General features: G+C 46.7%; 1 protein-coding gene across 1 annotated transcript in view; it reads right to left on the bottom strand.

The window, feature by feature from the left end:
* The window catches only part of LOC137431092 (protein ENTREP2-like), a 148620-nt gene that overhangs the window by 84332 nt on the left and 47228 nt on the right, over positions 1 to 17060 (bottom strand). Inside the window, exon 4 of the mRNA XM_078781393.1 lies at positions 9268 to 9349. Coding sequence (XP_078637519.1) covers positions 9268 to 9349 — 82 coding nt within the window. The remainder of the gene's footprint in view (positions 1 to 9267; positions 9350 to 17060) is intronic.

Raw genomic sequence — 17060 nt, 5'->3', positions numbered from 1 at the left:
GTGTGGCTGAAATGGCCGAATCCACTAATTAGAAGGGGTGTCCGCATACTTTTGGGCATGTAGTGTATGGTTCACCATTGTAGCACAATAGCACTTTTTATGTTCAGTTCCCCCCATTTTAGGTAAGCAAAAGTATTGGAACAGATTAACTTAAGGTAAATTAAAGTAGTACAATAGTTAGTATTTGGTTGCATATCCCTTGCATGCAATAACTGCATCAAGCCTGTGACCCATAGACATCACCAAACTCTTGGTAGCTTCCTTTGAGATACTTTGCCAATCCTTTACTGCAGCCTTTTTCAGTTGTTTTGTTTTGGGGGGTTTCTGACTTGAGGGGTTTCTGACTGTTTTGGGGGGTTGTTTTGTTTTGGAGGGTCTCCTCTTCAGCAAATGAAATGCATGCTCCATTGGATTTAAATCAGGAGATTGACTTGGCCAGTCTAGAACCTTCCACTATTTTCCCCTGATGAACTCCTTGGTTGCATTGGCAGTGTTTGGAGTCATTGTCTTGCTGTATGGTGAAATGCCACCCAATAAAGATTGGAGGCATTTTCTTGTACATATGCAGATAAAATCAGTTCAAGTTTATGAACGCAAAAGCTGGACTTAAAAGTCGGTAGAGCCGACATTTCGGCAAGAATCCACTCGCCTTGTTCACGCCAGATGTTGTAATGAAGAGGAAGCTTGAATGTTGTGAATATTCTCGAGCTTCTTCCTCACTACGACATTTGCGGTGAACAAGGTGAGTGGATTTTTGCTGAAACGTCGGCTCTACCGACTTGCAAGTCCAGCCTTTGGATTTATAAACTTTTACTGATTTTGTTTGGCTGGATGAATCATAACAACCTGCATCAATTTACAGAGACAAAATGTTTCTGTACACTTCTGAATTCATTCTGCTGCTACCATCATTAGTTACATCATCAATAAAGATGAGTGAGCCAGTCCCAGAGGCAGCCATGCAAGCCCAAGCCATGACCTACCTCCACCATGCTTCACAGATGAAGTAGTATGTTTGGTATCATATGCAGTTCCTTCCTTTATCCATATTTTTGCCTTTCTATCGCCTTGGTAAATTTTATCTTGGTCTCATTTGTCCATAAAACTTTGTTCCAGAACTCACTGGCTCACCTCTGTACTTCTTGGAAAATTCTAATCTGGCCTTTCTATTTTTGGTGCTGATGAGAGGTTTGCATGTTGCGGTGTAGCCTTTGTAATTCTGCTGTCAAAGTCTTCTGATAATGGTAGATTGTGATACTTTCAACCCTGTACATTGGAGATTGTTGTTGATGTCACTGACAATTGTTTTAAGGTTTTTCTTCACAGCTTTGATGATTTTTCTGTCATCAACTGCAGTTGTTTTCCTTGGCTGACTTGGCCATTGTCTATTGCTAACTACATTGGTTGTTTCTTTCTTTTTGAATTTATTCCAAGTTGTTGCAATTTCTTTGCCCAATTTTTGTGGTCTGGTTGAAATTAAATTCTTCTGTTGTATCAGCTTCCAAATTGCTTGCTTTTCTTTCATATGCAGTTCTCTGGTCTTAATTTTGGTTTATGCCTTCTGACTCCCAAGGCCGACTCCCAAGGCGGACTCCCAAGGCGGACTCCCAAGGCGGACTCCCAAGGAGGACTCCCAAGGCGGACTCCCAAGGCGGACTCCCAAGGCGGACTCCCAAGGCGGACTCCCATGGCGGACTCCCATGGCGGACTCCCAAGGCAGAAGCAAAGGCTAAAACCACTACTTCATTCACAGATTTTTTTGTGTGTGAACAATCAATGCAACAAGAAACACCTTTCAGTCATTTGTTCCAATACTTAAGCTTACCTAAAATGGAGGGACTAAACAAAAAAGTGCTATTGTTTGACAATGGTAAAACATATTCATAAAATACCAAGAAATAAAAGAAAAAATGTTCATCTTTGATCTCAAATCCAAATTTCTTGAGTGCATCGCAATAATAACAAATTTGACCTCACTGTTCCAATACTTATGGAGGGCACTGTATGTGTGTCCTCAATAAGATAGAAAACAGCTTCAAGAAAAGAAAAGCTCGTGACTTTTACTAGCAGAATTGCAAATATACTATGTAGATTGATTCGTCATAAGTGTGAAGGAGTATTAAAAGAAGGGTAAGTAATATGAAAGTAATAGCTGGTGAAGAATGTTTGACTAAGCATTGATTGGTAGTTGGAGATTTTTTTATATTGCAAAGGAAAAGAAAAGCAAGCGCCTCAAACAAATTACATGCGCAAACGTTTGGAAGCTTAGATATGCACAAACAATATATTTTTTTCAAGAGTATCTCAAACATGATATGAAGTTTGTAACTTCTAAATATATAGATGGGATGTGGACTCCAAAGAAAAAAGCTTGGATGAAGATAGCCAGGAATGTTTGTGGAATAACTACTGGTAGGATTCAAGATGAATGAGAAACATGGTGGGAGAATATTATAGCACTAGTATAAAGCCCGTCCAAAATGATGGGTTGGAACAGTTTTTGATGGTACAGACATGTGAGTAAAGGTGGGCGCGATTCGGAAAATTTTAAGTCCGCTTACCGCTTATCCGCTCCGCCAGCCCGTGTAGTCCGATTCGCTTATCCGCTTCAGCGGCCGAAAATCTTAGTCCGCTTACCGGTTATCCGCTTATCCGCTTCGATTTTCTAAAAGCGCTTCGACGTTTTTAAAGCGATTTTTGACGTTTCTAAAGGGAATTTAATGCTTTTTAAGCCTAAATAGCCATTTCTAACTACTACAAAGACAAACAAAGCTTTTAAGATCAAAAATATACATTTTTATTTAAATAAAATTTATTCAAAATTTATTGAAATAAAGTTTTCCACTCGACTCTACTCTACTCTACAGTTAATTTAAATATAATTTTAATATATGCAAGTTACATTAAAGAAAAATCAATTTGCCCGTCCTTTCTTTGACAAGAGAGTCTACTAGTCAACAGACTAGCAGTCTGTTGACTAGTCCTCGTCTTCCTCCTCCACCTCGTGGGCCTTCTTGAGGATTTGGAGGTTGCCCTTCATGAAGACGAGGGCCTCGAAGTTCGGTGCAGCCAGGGCCGACCTCTTAGGCCTGAGGATGTCCGACCCGTAGCTGAACACGCGCTCGACCGAGGCAGAGCTCGGGAGCGGCGTGTTATGCCTGAGAAATAGAGTTACCCAAGCATCACGGAACTCGAGCGGGAAGAGATTGGGCGAGAGCCGAGTTGTTAGGGTTTCACTTATTATTCACTTAAATAAATATTCACAATTCTAGAGTAACGGCTCAGGCTAACAGCTGATTTGGCGAATCGCGATGCGCTTCAATTTTTCGGTAGTCCGCTTACGCTTATCCGCTTCGGTTTCCGGGGGTTGTTCCGATTCGCTTATCCGCTTCGAAAACGTTAGTCCGCTGCAGCGGATAAGCGGATAAGCGGACTTTCGAAGCGGACCGCCCACCTTTGCATGTGAGCATGCCAAAGTCTGAAGTCTGGGCCTAGTGTCAGGGGTGCTTATATCATCTTTATTTGTTAGACATCCTACAGACGTAAATGAACACTCGTTTTACTCTGCGCGCATTGTACATCACGTGCAGCAAATTTCACCTCCCTGTGCCTTGTATTTATTGTGATTTAAAAAATACCGCTTCTGTACACCGACCTTGACGCTCAGTTTGCAAGCCACAGTCTACAATTCCAATGTAAGAGGCATAATTACACTTCTTTTGGGTCTTCAGAGTCCTTGGGGTATTTTGTGTCATTGGGGTCTTTTGGGTCTTCAGTGTCTTTTGGGTATTCTGGTTCATCAGTGTCTTTTGGGTCATTTGAGTATTTTAGGTCCTAGGTCTGGATCTTTGGGGTATTTAGGGGTCTTTGGGGTAATTTGAGGTCCACTGGGTCCTCAGGGTCTTTAGAGGCTCCGGGGTCTTTTCTGTCTTCTGCGTCTTTTCTATCTTTTCAGTCTTTGGGCTTTTTTGGGGGTCTTTAAGGGTATATTGGGTATTTTGGGTTAACGGGGTCTTTTCATGCTTCTAGGTATTTTCGATCTTTTCGGTCTTCGGGGGGGTTTTTGGGTCTTTTTGATATTTTTGGTCTTGGGTCTTTTTGGTCTTCTGTGTCTTTTCAGTCCTTTCAGTAACCAGGATATTTTGGGCTCTTTTCGGTCTTTAAGGTTCATTGGGTCCTTTGGTTCTTCGGGGTCTTTTCAGTCTTCAGGGTCTTTTCGATCTTTTCAGTCTTTGGGGTATTTAAAGGTCTTTGGGGTATTTTGGGTCTTTGGAGTATTTTGGGTCATCGTGGTTGTTTGGGTCTTTAACAGTCTTCAGAGTATTTTGGGTCATCAGGGTCTTTGTGGTATTTTGAGTCTTTTTGGGTCTTGGGGCCTTTTGGGTATTCAGAGTATTTGGGGAATTTTGGGTCTTCAGGGTCTTTTGGGTTTTTGTGGTCTTTTGGATCTTTAAGAGTCTTGGTGTCTTTGGGGTATTTTGGGTTTTCAGGGACTTGTCGGTCTTTTAAGTCCTCTGGTTCATTTGGGTCCTTGGAGTCTTCAGGGTATTTAAGGGTATTTTGGGTCTTCGGGGTATTTAAGGGTCTTTGGGGTATTTTGGGCCTTTGGGGTGTTTATGGGTTATCGGGGTCTTTAATGGTCTTCGGGGTCTTTAATAATTTGGGCCCTTGTGGGGTTTTTGGGTCTTTGGAGTATTTTCGGTCTTTAACAGTCTTCAATGTCTTTGGGGTCTTCAGGGTATTTTGGGTGTTTGGGACCCATTGGGTCTTCAGGAACTTTTGTGTCTTTGGGGTATTTTGGGTCTTTGGAGTCCTTGGGGTCTTCTGGGTCCTTGGGGTATTTTGGGGCCTCTGGTTCATTTGAGTCCTTGGGATTGTTTGGGTCTTTTGTATCCTCAGGGTCTTTTGGGTCTTCAGGGTATTTTGGGTCTTCAGGGTCTTTTAAGTATTGGGTCTTGGTGGTCTTTTGGGTCTTTAACAGTCTTCAGGGTGTTTTTGGTATTTGGGGTGTTTGAGGTCCATTGGGTCTTCAGGGTCTTTTCAGTCTTTTGGGTCTTCGGGGTATTTTGGATCTTCAGAGACCTTGGGGGTCTTCCCAGTCCTTTGGGTCCTCGGGGTCTTTGGGGTACATTGGGTCTTTTCAGTCTTTTTGGTTTTTGGGGTATTTTGGGTCTTCAGAGTCATTGGGGTCTTCTGGGTCCTTGGGGTATTCATGGTCTTTTGTGTCTTTAACAGTCTACAGGGTATTTTGGGTGTTTGGGGATCCATTGGGTCTTCTGGGTCCTTGGGGTATTTTGGGTACTCAGTGTCTATTAGGTCTTTTAACCGGTTGACACACAGTCGTGTTCAAAGATTGCCCCTTAAACCCCCCACTCAAATCCCTCCTAAAGCACTACTTAAAGCCTTTAAAACCTTGCCAGCCTTATGAAGGGGGACAGACACACAGACACACACAGTGTTTTATATGGTAGATAAGAAATACTCAAAAAGAAGAAAGAAGCTTACAAAAAGTGGAAAAAGAGTAAAGATCCTCAAGCTAAAGGAGATTATAAACGTTTGAAGAAGGAAACGAAGAAGGAAATAGCGATAGCAAAGAACAAAGTGCATGAAGAATGTGGAAAAAACGTTAACGACATTGGAAAGTAAGAATAAAATTTTCAAAATAGCCAGGTGGATGAGCATTGAAAGGATTGAAGAGAGATTGTAGAGGTTAAATGACAAATAAGAGTAGAGATGTGTTCCAAGTTAATTGTTTGAATAACAAAAATGGACATCTCCGAGTGAAAAACATGATATTGATAAGGAATGAAAATCTTGCTCTGAACATCTCTTGAATGAGGAAAACTAATGGGAGAACGACCTGGATTGTAATAAAGTTTAAGGTCCAGAAGAAGAGATATGTGAAGAAGAACTGGATTCTTAGTCGAAACGACAGAGGTGGCGGGAGATATAGGAATGAAATGGATGACGAAGTTGTGTCGAAGGTCTGGGAAGAAGGAACGGTCCCAGAAGATTGGGCAAATAGCACTAGCGTGTCCTTGTTTGTGATAAAATGGGAGCCTTTATTATGTTTTTGGTTTTTTGGGGGTATATGATCAAAGCTCCTGGAAGAGCAAGAGCAGAATGGAAGTTCAAGACAAGAATGGAAATGTTTATGGGGACACATTTTCTTAATTTACACTCTATCCCTAAATGTTGAAGGTCAAGGTCATATGGCGTCCGAAAAAAATATGGCCATCATTGGATCGCTGGCATTAATGAAGGCTTACCCTTGGTGATTGATCGCTTTGTGATCGCAGACATCCAGTTTTAGGTGTGTGTGTGTGTGTGTGTGTGTGTGTGTGTGTGTGTGTGTGTGTGTGTGTGTGTGTGTGCGTCAGAGGTAGTTGATAAAGACAGAGCCGGGACCTTTCTATGGTAACAGTTTGACCAGAAACCTTTCAGAAGATCGACCAGAAAAGCACAAGATAATGGATGTCTGAATGATGCAGCACTGCTAGTGATTACACTCTAAGGAGCAGAGGAAGAATGTTGATGTACACCAAAGTGGAGAAAGTCTTCAACCTCAACGAAAGTTTCTCCAAGACAAAGTTTATGACATTGCGCCATGCAGTTCTAGATGAAGACCATTGTTTTGGATGAAAGTAGAAATTGTGGACTCATGTGGATGAGTTATTTTGCCTTGGCTCCGTAATTACCTCTAATGGAAGGGTGTTGACAAATGAATTGCAAATGACACCAGGGCCTTTAGTGTCCTCCGCCAGGCTGTCTTTAAGGACAAAAGCCTGACCATTACCATTAAATGACGGGTGTACCAGCCCTGTCTGCTTTCAGTGCTGGTTTTTAATGCTCAGAGTGGGGTTTCCCTACAGAGACATCTCAAGAAGCTTTGAGAAAGCAATGTCGGGTGGTTTGGGGACTGTAACCACCAAGGGAACAAGGTATCACCTGGAGAGCTTGAATGCCGAACCATGATCATGTACCCAAGATGGGTTTGTTTGATTGACTAGCTCAGACTCGCCCAGCAGGAGGGCCTCAAAGGAGGTGGAGAGATCTGAGGCACCTGGATCTAACGGCAATGGGGGTTCCAGAAGAGGAGTGGTACGAAGCAGCTTACCACAGGACATGTTGGCGTAACACCTACAGCTCAGGTCTGGAACATCGGCTTCGCCAATAGTCCAGGCTTTCCCAGACACAGGATTACGTGCCATTATTGGAGTGCAGAAGGTGTTTCCGCAGATAAGTTTACCTGGCAAGGCACAAGTGCACTGATGAGCGGCAAGGCCAGTACCTGAGCAATGTGGTGCAGTGCATTGTTATACCTGTAGCCATTGGTTCTGTAGATAGGGGGGGGGGGGGGGGGGCTTGAAACATATAGATGTGTTCCCCAAATAAGTTCTAACTAGAACCCTTCCTACAGTGAAACCCTTAGTAGGATCACTACCAGAACCAACAACAATAGTGGGTCCACCACCACAACTAGCAGCAACCTTAGATCCACACTCAGTGGCAGTCTTATGACCAGAAAAAGCAGGTGACGCACCATCAGAAGTAGGACCAAGGGCAGAGTGAGAACTACAAGCCAGCAGTCTCCTCTTCAGTTGACCAGACAACTACCATGTCAGAAGTGAAAGCAATGATTTAAAAGAGCAGCTGACAAAATCTGGCACAAATGCATAACAGAGATCGTGACCAGTGCACCAACAAAATGTGGCTCAGTGTAGTGCATGTAATCGACTGTTTCCAGGAACCAAGGAGGCCTAGCTATCCATAGACACAAGTGTGGATAAACACTGGCCAATATCAAGCAACACATTCTTAATGCTAAACATCTGCCTTTCTCCCTCTGGTGGGGTTTGGATGGCTACCACAAGCTAAACAACAACAACAGCAGCAACAACAACAGCAGCAGCAGCAGCAGCAGTAGCAGTAGTAGTAGTAGTAGTAGTAGTAGTAGTAGTAGTAGTAGTACTAGTAGTAGTAGTAGTAGTAGTAGTATAGCCCTGGACAGCTGTCTCAAACAAGCATGGAGACAGCTGATCAATCTCCGAAGAGCGACCCAGAAATCACCCATATTGTACCCATAAATCATCCAGGATGGTGTACCCCTGCCATCACAAAGTCAGGGACATGACAGAGTTAGACAGAGAGAAAGAGAGAGAGGGGGTGAGAGCGGGTGGGAGGGGGTGAGAGGGGGTGAGTGGGGGTGAGAGGGAGTGAGAGGGAGTGAGAGGGAGTGAGAGGGGGAGAGGGGAAGAGGGGAAGAGGGAGAGAGGGAGAGAGGGAGAGAGGGAGAGAGGGAGAGAGAGAGAGAGAGAGAGAAAGAGGGAAGAGACAAGAGGGAAAGGGCCGGTCCATGGGGACCGATTGGCAGTCTGACCGTGACCGCCCCGTCCTTCATATTTCGGGCAGTAGGGAAGAATGGGGAGGATTTCGCCTCCGACTTGCATTAGGGGGTACAACCATCGCGAAGAGGTGTTCCCGATAGTTGCAGTGGTGTGTGTGTGTGTGTGTGTGTGTGTGTGTGTGTGTGTGTGTGTGTGTGTGTGTGTGTGTGTGTGTGTGTGTGCGCATGCCCGTGCATGCATAGAGGATGAGGGGCTCTGGGAAAACCTCCATTTTCCTGCCCTACACCAGGATGTCTCAATTGACATTCCTTTGCCCTCATAACATTGACAGAAATGGAGAGAAATGGGTTATGGTATAAACAGATAAATACTTCGCCAATAAGAGTAACGTCTCCAGGAAGTGGCTTTGTATGGCGTGGTTAAACCTCGTTACATTGACCTCACTCTGGTGGGATAGATTCCAAAGGATGCTCAGTGGAAAATTGCTGCACCACGTGGTGGAATGGGGACCCTGTCTAGGGTTCATTCTAATCTCAGAAATCCTCATGACAAGACCATGGTCTATCATGCTCGTTGGTCAAGATTACAGGACTGCACAGCCTATAAAAACAGCATATAATTATAATACATTCCATGCAAAGCGTTTCGTCCAAAAATTTCCATATTACTGTCTCAAACCTGCAACAAAGAGATTAGGCGGACGCTACAAGCCACGGTCTGTAAATCTCTTGGTAAAAAGGCAGAAAAAAACATCCATTATTGTCCAACAGAGAACTTAATAGCTTCATAATTCACAGCGGTGCCAGAGCAGTCAGGCGCTTTGACACGGAGCTCATTCGGCGGCCATCAGCGCAAGAAGCTCAAAAAGTGCAGCTCAACGGTTCAGCTTAACCGAGATAATCCGAGCAGCATTTGTTACCTCCGTTTGTTCTTGATGTGCTGTTGTAATTGCCTGGACTGTATGCAGACAAATCGGAAATACGCTCTTCAAAGCTTGAATCCTGGGCAAAGGGAACAATAGTGAACCGACGATGTTTAGTTGGGACCGCATGGGATTCAAGGCACGTATCCTATGGAAATCAAATGATGGAGCTTCTGATGTGAGCAACGGGTGGAAGTTCTTGAGTTTACCAATCTATTTCATGCCCGGCAATACGGCGAGAATGAAAAGTTTCATTTAAATAACTTTCAATTCCCAATTTCATGTCAAGAATGTTTACTCCAAATATTGACTAAAAAGAATAAGTTATAAAAATGCTGTGACAGGCTTTCATTAAAAAAAAAAGAATTGCTTCCGAAAGTAGATTGTCGTTTCCTTTATTTCTTTATTTATTTTTTGCCTGCAGCTTGGCTTTTTGATGTACAAATGAGTTTGTGAGCACATCAATTTTTCACACCATTACTCCAAACTTAGATTTGTTAATGGACAAAATGAGCTGGCAATATACAGCAATGCAGAGAATGAAAATAACACAACGACAAACTCTCACCTTAAAAGGAATAATAATAACTATAATGATTGTAATAATAGCAATAATAATGCAATTGCCAGAGGGTGTGATAACAAAATAAATATACAAATCAATAACACTTTTAAAAGGATCTTGCTGGATAACTGGTAGCTTCGTCAATATTGAGGGAAGGTCAAGACACTTTCAAGGTATAAAGTACCGTATGTATATATATATATATATATATATTGTTGCGGTTTTGAGAACCCACACATATAACATCATTAAAGGTTAAAGGTTGCACCCCATAGATAGGCCACAACCAACACGTAGGTCACCTTAGGACGTCAGTTATTTCATAGTCTGTGTTTAGATAAGGCCATTTCCAGTAGTTGCATCTGCGTTGCGTCAAACAAATAAGAGTAGGTCCCCATCCGTTCATTTTGGCAGTCTCCCTTCCAAGCGACGCCATTAAGCGCCAGCCAGTCTGTACTCGCCCTCGTCCTTTAGGTTGCCAGCAGCGTTCGCAACCTCGCTGGAATTCCGCCCAAACCAGCCCAGAAACCCACGAGGTAAAGCCCGAAAAGGGGGCGGAGCGCCAGGATGAAGGTGCGGCCACGTCAACCAGCCATCAGGGCGGAGCCGGTAAGCCGTCACCAGCCAACCAGGGCTGAGGGGAGGTCGCCTGACAGGGCGTGGTTGTGGCTTTGAGAGCGTTCGCTGGCTTATGTTATAAAAGCGCGCACGAAAAGCCCTTGAACAGGACTGATGAGAAGAGCTTGTGTTAAAGGGGACTTGGAAGGACCGATGCGATTGCAAAGGACTGATGAGAAGAGCTTGTGTTAAAGGGGACTTGGAAGGACCGATGTGATTGCAAAGGACTGAGGAGAAGAGCTTGTGTTAAAGAGGACTTGGAAGGACCGATGCGATTGCGAAGGACGCGTGAGGAAGGTGCAGTGTGATAAGAAGTTATGGAGCAGCGCTCATTGCGAAAGGGACGTCGGGGAGAGAGAGGCGCTTGACCTGGGACGTGCGCTTTACGAGAGAACTGAAGCCAAAGATTGGTGTTGGAAGGAATTGCGCTTTATGAGAGGGCTGACCGGGCGAGCGCGCGGCACGCATTGCCAAGAACTGCAGCATGCAGGACATTGGGGAGGGGGCGCTTGGAGCGAGTAAGACCGGTAGCGCGAGTACAAAAGCGCCGGTACACAAATTACGTACGCCGATAGCCCAAGCTTACCTTCTTCCCCCGTCACGATAATTGTCCGCTCGCGCTACGCTACACGGAGAGCTGCCTGCCGGGTTCCATCATCTGGTACGAGCCGGAACGGAGCCTGGACACCATCGCCGGACCTTCCACCCTGCCATCTGCATCCCCGCGTGAGTCTGCAGTCTGAGACCGAATCTGAGAGCGAGCGGGCCCGAGTCCAAGGGAATAAGTTAAGACTGTGGTTAAGACTGCCCTGTGTACTTTTCCTTCCTCTTTATTTCTTGACATTCTTTCATTTCCTCTTCTTCTTTGTACATTGTTAATAAATTCCTTGTTCTTTCTGGTTTCTCCTTAATCCGATCGTCCTAGTCTTTTCTCCATTGGGTAAGCGTGGCACGATTAGGAACCGCTATAATCGGGTTAGCCATTGTTAACAGCTCGGATCGCGGATCGCTATCCGCTCGGCGTTTCCACCTGATATCCGTGATTCGAGTGCGAGTTATTCCCTTGCTTCACGGTCGGTGGTAGTACTTAGGTAATCGGACTAAAACTCGACCAACAACCCTATTTACCACCGACCGGAAGGAACGTTATAACCCCCATGGTCGCGTCGGCCAGATAAAAGACAAGGGCATTAACCCCCTCTTGATAAGGGGAGAGCCGACGTCGGAGATCCGTAACAATTGGTGTCAGGAGTGGGATTTGGAACCTGGGACTAAATTTTTTAGACCAAATTTTGGACACCAATTGTGCTATTGGCCGCAGCAATTGGTGTCTGGGAGTGGGATTTGGGACCCGAACCAAATTTTCTTATCTTTTGGACAAAATTTGGTCAAAATTCCGAGCGGCCGAAATTTTATTTAACATCTAAATTAAATCGTGCCATGGATAGCCAAGGCGATCGGATGCCGGTGGGGGTAGAAGAGGAGGAAGGGTTAGAGGCAACCCAGGACCCCCGGGAAGAAGTGGGACAATTGGGAGAGATGGAGGAGGAAATTAATGAGGATGCAGCAGTGGGGGTTTTGGGCACACAAAATTGCGGCGCCTCACATATGGCGACGAGGGCCATGCCCACTGCGCAAATGGGGGTGGTAGACATGCAAGCCTTCATGGCGCAAATCAAGGCATGCTTCGAGGTGCAAAGTAAAGAAATAGATGAAAAATGGCTAATCAAATGGAAGAAATGAAGGCTCAGGGTGAGCGAATGGAAAACAAATTGGACACCCAAAGTGATAAGTCCACTTGGGAAATAAAAGGGTTAGAAAACAAAATGGGAGAGCAATTGGAAAGTCAAATTGGGGGGTTAGAAAGCAAATTGGGGGGATTAGAAAGCAAATTGGGGGGGATTAGGAAGAAATTGGGGGGGGGGGCGTTGAAGGACGTGGGGGGCCAAGCCAGAGAAATAAATGAGGGGTTAACGGGGTTTGGAAACAGAGTGGGTGGCCAGATAAAGAAGATGGGGAAAGACATTGACCGCAGGTCGAGCGTGAAAGGCGAAACCGGTATGCGACGAGGTAACGCGGCTTGAGGAATGCGGGGAAAGCGAGGGTGAGCAAAGCACAGCCGGGTGGACCGGGGTAGAAATCGCGACTCGGGGGATAGAAAAGCCGACGACCGCTGAATTGGAAAATTTTATTTTATGTGCGCCAGCGGTCGTCGAGCTGAATCGAGAAAATTAATTAATTATAGTGGAAATCGGGGTTAAGAAGACGGCGGTCTTAGAAGAGCAATCGCGGGAGGAAAGGATGGAATATGTGCAAAGTCCGTGTCGCATCATGATGCCGTACTTGTTAACCCCAATGGAAGTTTGCAGCTGCGTGTGGAGAAAAGGATCCCGAAGGTAAGCCGGGCTGTATATGGCGCGAAAAGGTTTGGCGCGAAAGGATTTTTCGCGCGCTTGGGATCCCGGTGTCACCCGGGCGCTTGTGGAAGGTCCGTGGTGCGCTGTATGAAAGAGAATGGCACGCGTGTGCGAACGGCGTCAGAGTGTGAGTATGAAACCGAGAGCGAGGGGGAATGCACAATGGAGTGAATGTGTGAGAGTGAGTGTAATACAGAGAGTGAGATGGATGGAGAGAGTGTGCGAGGATGCACACCGGAGATGGATGAGGAGCGTGTGCGGGGATGCACACCGGAGCGGGTGAGTGGGTATGTGCAAGAGTGCACCCCCATGAGTGTTACGGAGTACGTAACGGAGGAGAGTGCGCAAGAATGTGCGTGAGAGTGTGGAATGAGAGAGTGTGCACGAGAGCGTGCGGTGGCAGAATTGACGAAATGTGTGGAGTGTATGGGAGGCGCTGGAGCGCCGCGTTTTGTGAGTATGAGAAGAGTCGCGTGTGGATGGGAGAATGCGACTCGAGCATCGACGCTGACTGGGGCAGCGCTTAGGCCGACATATAGCCAACGCGAGCGCTTGGGGCGTGGTGTTCTTTGTGTGCTGTGGGGACCGGCGGGGTTCGTTGCCGCGGCGCTCTTGCAAGGAGCGCCGTGCACGATTCGGGCTGGGCTCCGCCCTGTATGGTCAGTGCCGCGTCGTAGCGGCGACCGGCACTATTCCGGGGGAGAAAGGCCAGGTCGGACCTTCGCCCCCTGGCGGGCGCGGTGCTCCGACCGGGGGAGGTTGGGTCATCGGGCCGGAGACCGGAAGGCTCCGCGCCGTGATGGCACCTGGAACCTCGGCCCGAGTATGCCTCCTCCCCAGAATCGAAAATGCCGGACGGACCCAACCAACAGGAGACTGACCATCCGCACGCATTGCCGGCTTTTCGAAGCCGAGCAGTAAAAATGTATTCCCGCATGAGAGACTCGAGAGTAGTGGACATTTGGTAGTAGTGAGGATAGCGAAAGGTAGTTGTACCATTCAATTTGGGGCACATGAGCAGTAGTTTGTGAGGTTTGGCAGTGCAAACTAGCCAGGGTGGGCTAGGATAATGTTAGGATTTAGAAATGACTATAGGAGACTGAGATTTAAGTCGAGACATTGTACAAGTAGCGGGGACGTAGAGAGATTAGATGGATGATAATCCCGAGGGATGTGCTAGTATAAGGGATGACAGGGAAGCACTCGTATTAGGGGAAAGAGATAGTCAGATGATGCTGTGTGTGTGTAATTGTGGGAACCACCGTGTGCATGGGCTTGAAATGAGGCATTGTGAATGGAAGTCTCAGTAGAGCTGGTGAGCAAATGAGGCAATGCTCGAGAATGATGTGTGTGTGTGTGTGTGTGTGTGAAAGTGTATGAGTAGAGTATTGAGGATGTGTGTAATTGTGTTAAGCGCATTGACTTGCAAGGGGTGCAAGTGGATGAATGGTGAGAACACTGAGTCGTGTGGAGTAAATGGTGTGTGGAATGAGTGGAGTGGAGTGCATGGTGCGAAGGAGTGAATGGGGGAAGGATGGACCCCTTCACGAGTACCCGGGGAGGGTAGTTTAAAGTTAGGTAGAGGGAGTAGGTAAATTTGTTGGATATTGACATCTGTGGTGCGTGTAGTAGCAATGAAGTGCTTAGAGGGGTGCATTAGTGTGTGGAATGGCTGGGCGTGTGGCTTAATTAGTACGTATTGTTAAATGAGCACTCCGCCACTGGTAGTCTGTCGGCCAGGTGAGGCCGCAGGTAGGCTCTGGGAGCCAGGTAGTGTTGTGTAGAGTTCAGTGGGGCCCGAGGGTCCTGAGGAGAGGACCCGGGTAGCCCAATGCCAGAGGGGGCATTAGAGGGGGTAAGTGCCAGGGAGGGCCTTCCCCAGGTTAGGGTAGTCGCAGGAGCTAGGCAAGCTCGGGTGGCGACTTCAGTGGCGGAGGTGCGCAGGTAAGTAGACCTGCTGGGAGAGCCACACGACCCAGCCCCGAAATTGTGCGAGGGCACAGTATAGAAAAAATGTGGGAGTGAGACCCCAAATTGGGAGAGCACCACAGTATGGGCAATGGGAATTGGTTTTTAGAACCGCATAGAGTAAAATGGCCAATTGGATTGGCAGGGCGAGACCCCGGGTAGTTTAAAGAGTTAATGTAATTTAGAAGGATAGTTAGGAGGAAAATCTCTTCGCACCATCCACATCCACTCACCAAGGTGACAGGACTCCACACCAGGTTTTGCGAATTGTTTGGAGAATGTAAGGCGCATCATGACGGAGTGAGACATTGTATTTATTCCATCCCTTCCTTCTGGGGAGGGATTGGGTGACGAATTTGGTTTAGGGGAGATATGGGGGACAAGACGGTAGAGACGGATTTGTAAATTGTGTAAATACGGGGAAGGGCAAGGGTAGAGTAGGTGACATGGGGGGTGACGAACGAGTAGGGACGAGCTTTCTTAGCTCGCTCTCCCGCGCCCTTCATGTCGCATTGCCTTGTGATTACGTGTACCCTTGCGCCCTTGCCCCCCGCTAACCTCTGCTTTGTCTTCCTTCCCCACTCATGGACCATGGTATTTTGTGCGAGGGGAGTGTGCAGGTGCCCTGAGCGGTGCGGCCGCACTCTTGCTGCCTGCACCCTGCTGCCTGCCTGCCTGCCTGCACTGATACACCATATGGACCACCACATTCTGTGGCCTGGCACCTTTGCTGGGACAGACCATTGCTGCCAGCAGCATCTTGCTTGTGGACCACTGTGTTTTAAGTGGCATCAATGCCATGCAGTCGGACAACCTACACTGGCCCTGCTGGCCATAAATAAAAAAGCGGATGCGGGTTGTGCCCTTTTTTATTAATTAACAGCAAGTAAGAAGATACAACCAAGATCCATCGGCCCAGCAGAAAAGCACAAGACATCATCCTTTATTATTTTTGAAATGCTTTTGTGCATTTTAATTGATGGTGCTTTTCGTGCATTTTGTTTATTATGGTGCATTTATTGTGCATATGGGTGTATGGTGTATTGGTGCACTGCATGGCAGTGGTATTTCCTCTTTTCAAAATCTTTCTTATTTTTCCCACAAAAGACAGGTCCTGGGTTATAGTTGTAAATAATTAGTAGTGTCTTGTAAATAACATGCTCCCCAACGGCTTTATGTTTAGTTTGCGAATAATTCCGTTATTCGGTTAATTGTGGGCGTGAGTCAGTTAGGTAGGACACAACGCAGCAGGTGGGACATATCTAGTGTTAAAACTGTCGCACTCAGGGTGAGGTTAAAAGTAGAGGATAACCACACCTAAGTGTCACATGTAGTTGTAAAAGAAGTCCTGACCCAGGTTTCGGCTTGGGCCGAGCCTGGCAAAAGGAGGGGTGCAGTGTTGTGGTCTTGAGAACCCACACATATAACATCATTAAAGGTTAAAGGTTGCACCCCATAGATAGGCCACAAGCAACACATAGGTCACCTTAGGACGTCAGTTATTTCATAGTCTGTGTTTAGATAAGGCCATTTCCAGTAGTTGCATCTGCGTTGCGTCAAACAAATAAGAGTAGGTCCCCATCCGTTCATTTTGGCAGCCTCCCTTCCAAGCGACGCCATTAAGCGCTAGCCAGTCTGTACTCGCCCTCATCCTTTAGGTTGCCAGCAGCGTTCGCAACCTCGCTGGGCTTCCGCCCAAACCAGCCCAGAAACCCACGAGGTAAGGCCCGAAAAGGGGGCGGAGCGCCAGGATGAAGGTGCGGCCACGTCAACCAGCCATCAGGGCGGAGCCGGTAAGCCATCACCAGCCAACCAGGGCTGAGGGGAGGTCGCCTGACAGGGTGTGGTTGTGGCTTCGAGAGCGTTCGCTGGCTTATGTTATAAAAGCGCGCACGAAAAGCCCTTGAACAGGACTGATGAGAAGAGCTTGTGTTAAAGGGGACTTGGAAGGACCGATGCGATTGCAAAGGACTTATGAGAAGAGCTTGTGTTAAAGGGGACTTGGAAGGACCGATGCGATTGCAAAGGACTGATGAGAAGAGCTTGTGTTAAAGAGGACTTGGAAGGACCGATGCGATTGCGAAGGACGCGTGAGGAAGGTGCAGTGTGATAAGAACTTACGGAGCAGCGCGCATTGCGAAAGGGACGTCGGGGAGAGAGAGGCGCTTGACCTGGGACGTGCGCTTTATGAGAGAACTGAAGCCAAAGATTGGTGTTGGAAG

The sequence above is a fragment of the Myxine glutinosa genome, chromosome 7 (genome assembly GCF_964187855.1).
Source record: "Myxine glutinosa chromosome 7, kmMyxGlut1.1, whole genome shotgun sequence".
Taxonomy (NCBI): Eukaryota; Metazoa; Chordata; class Myxini; order Myxiniformes; family Myxinidae; genus Myxine; species Myxine glutinosa.
This window is presented reverse-complemented; position numbering and strand designations above follow the sequence as displayed.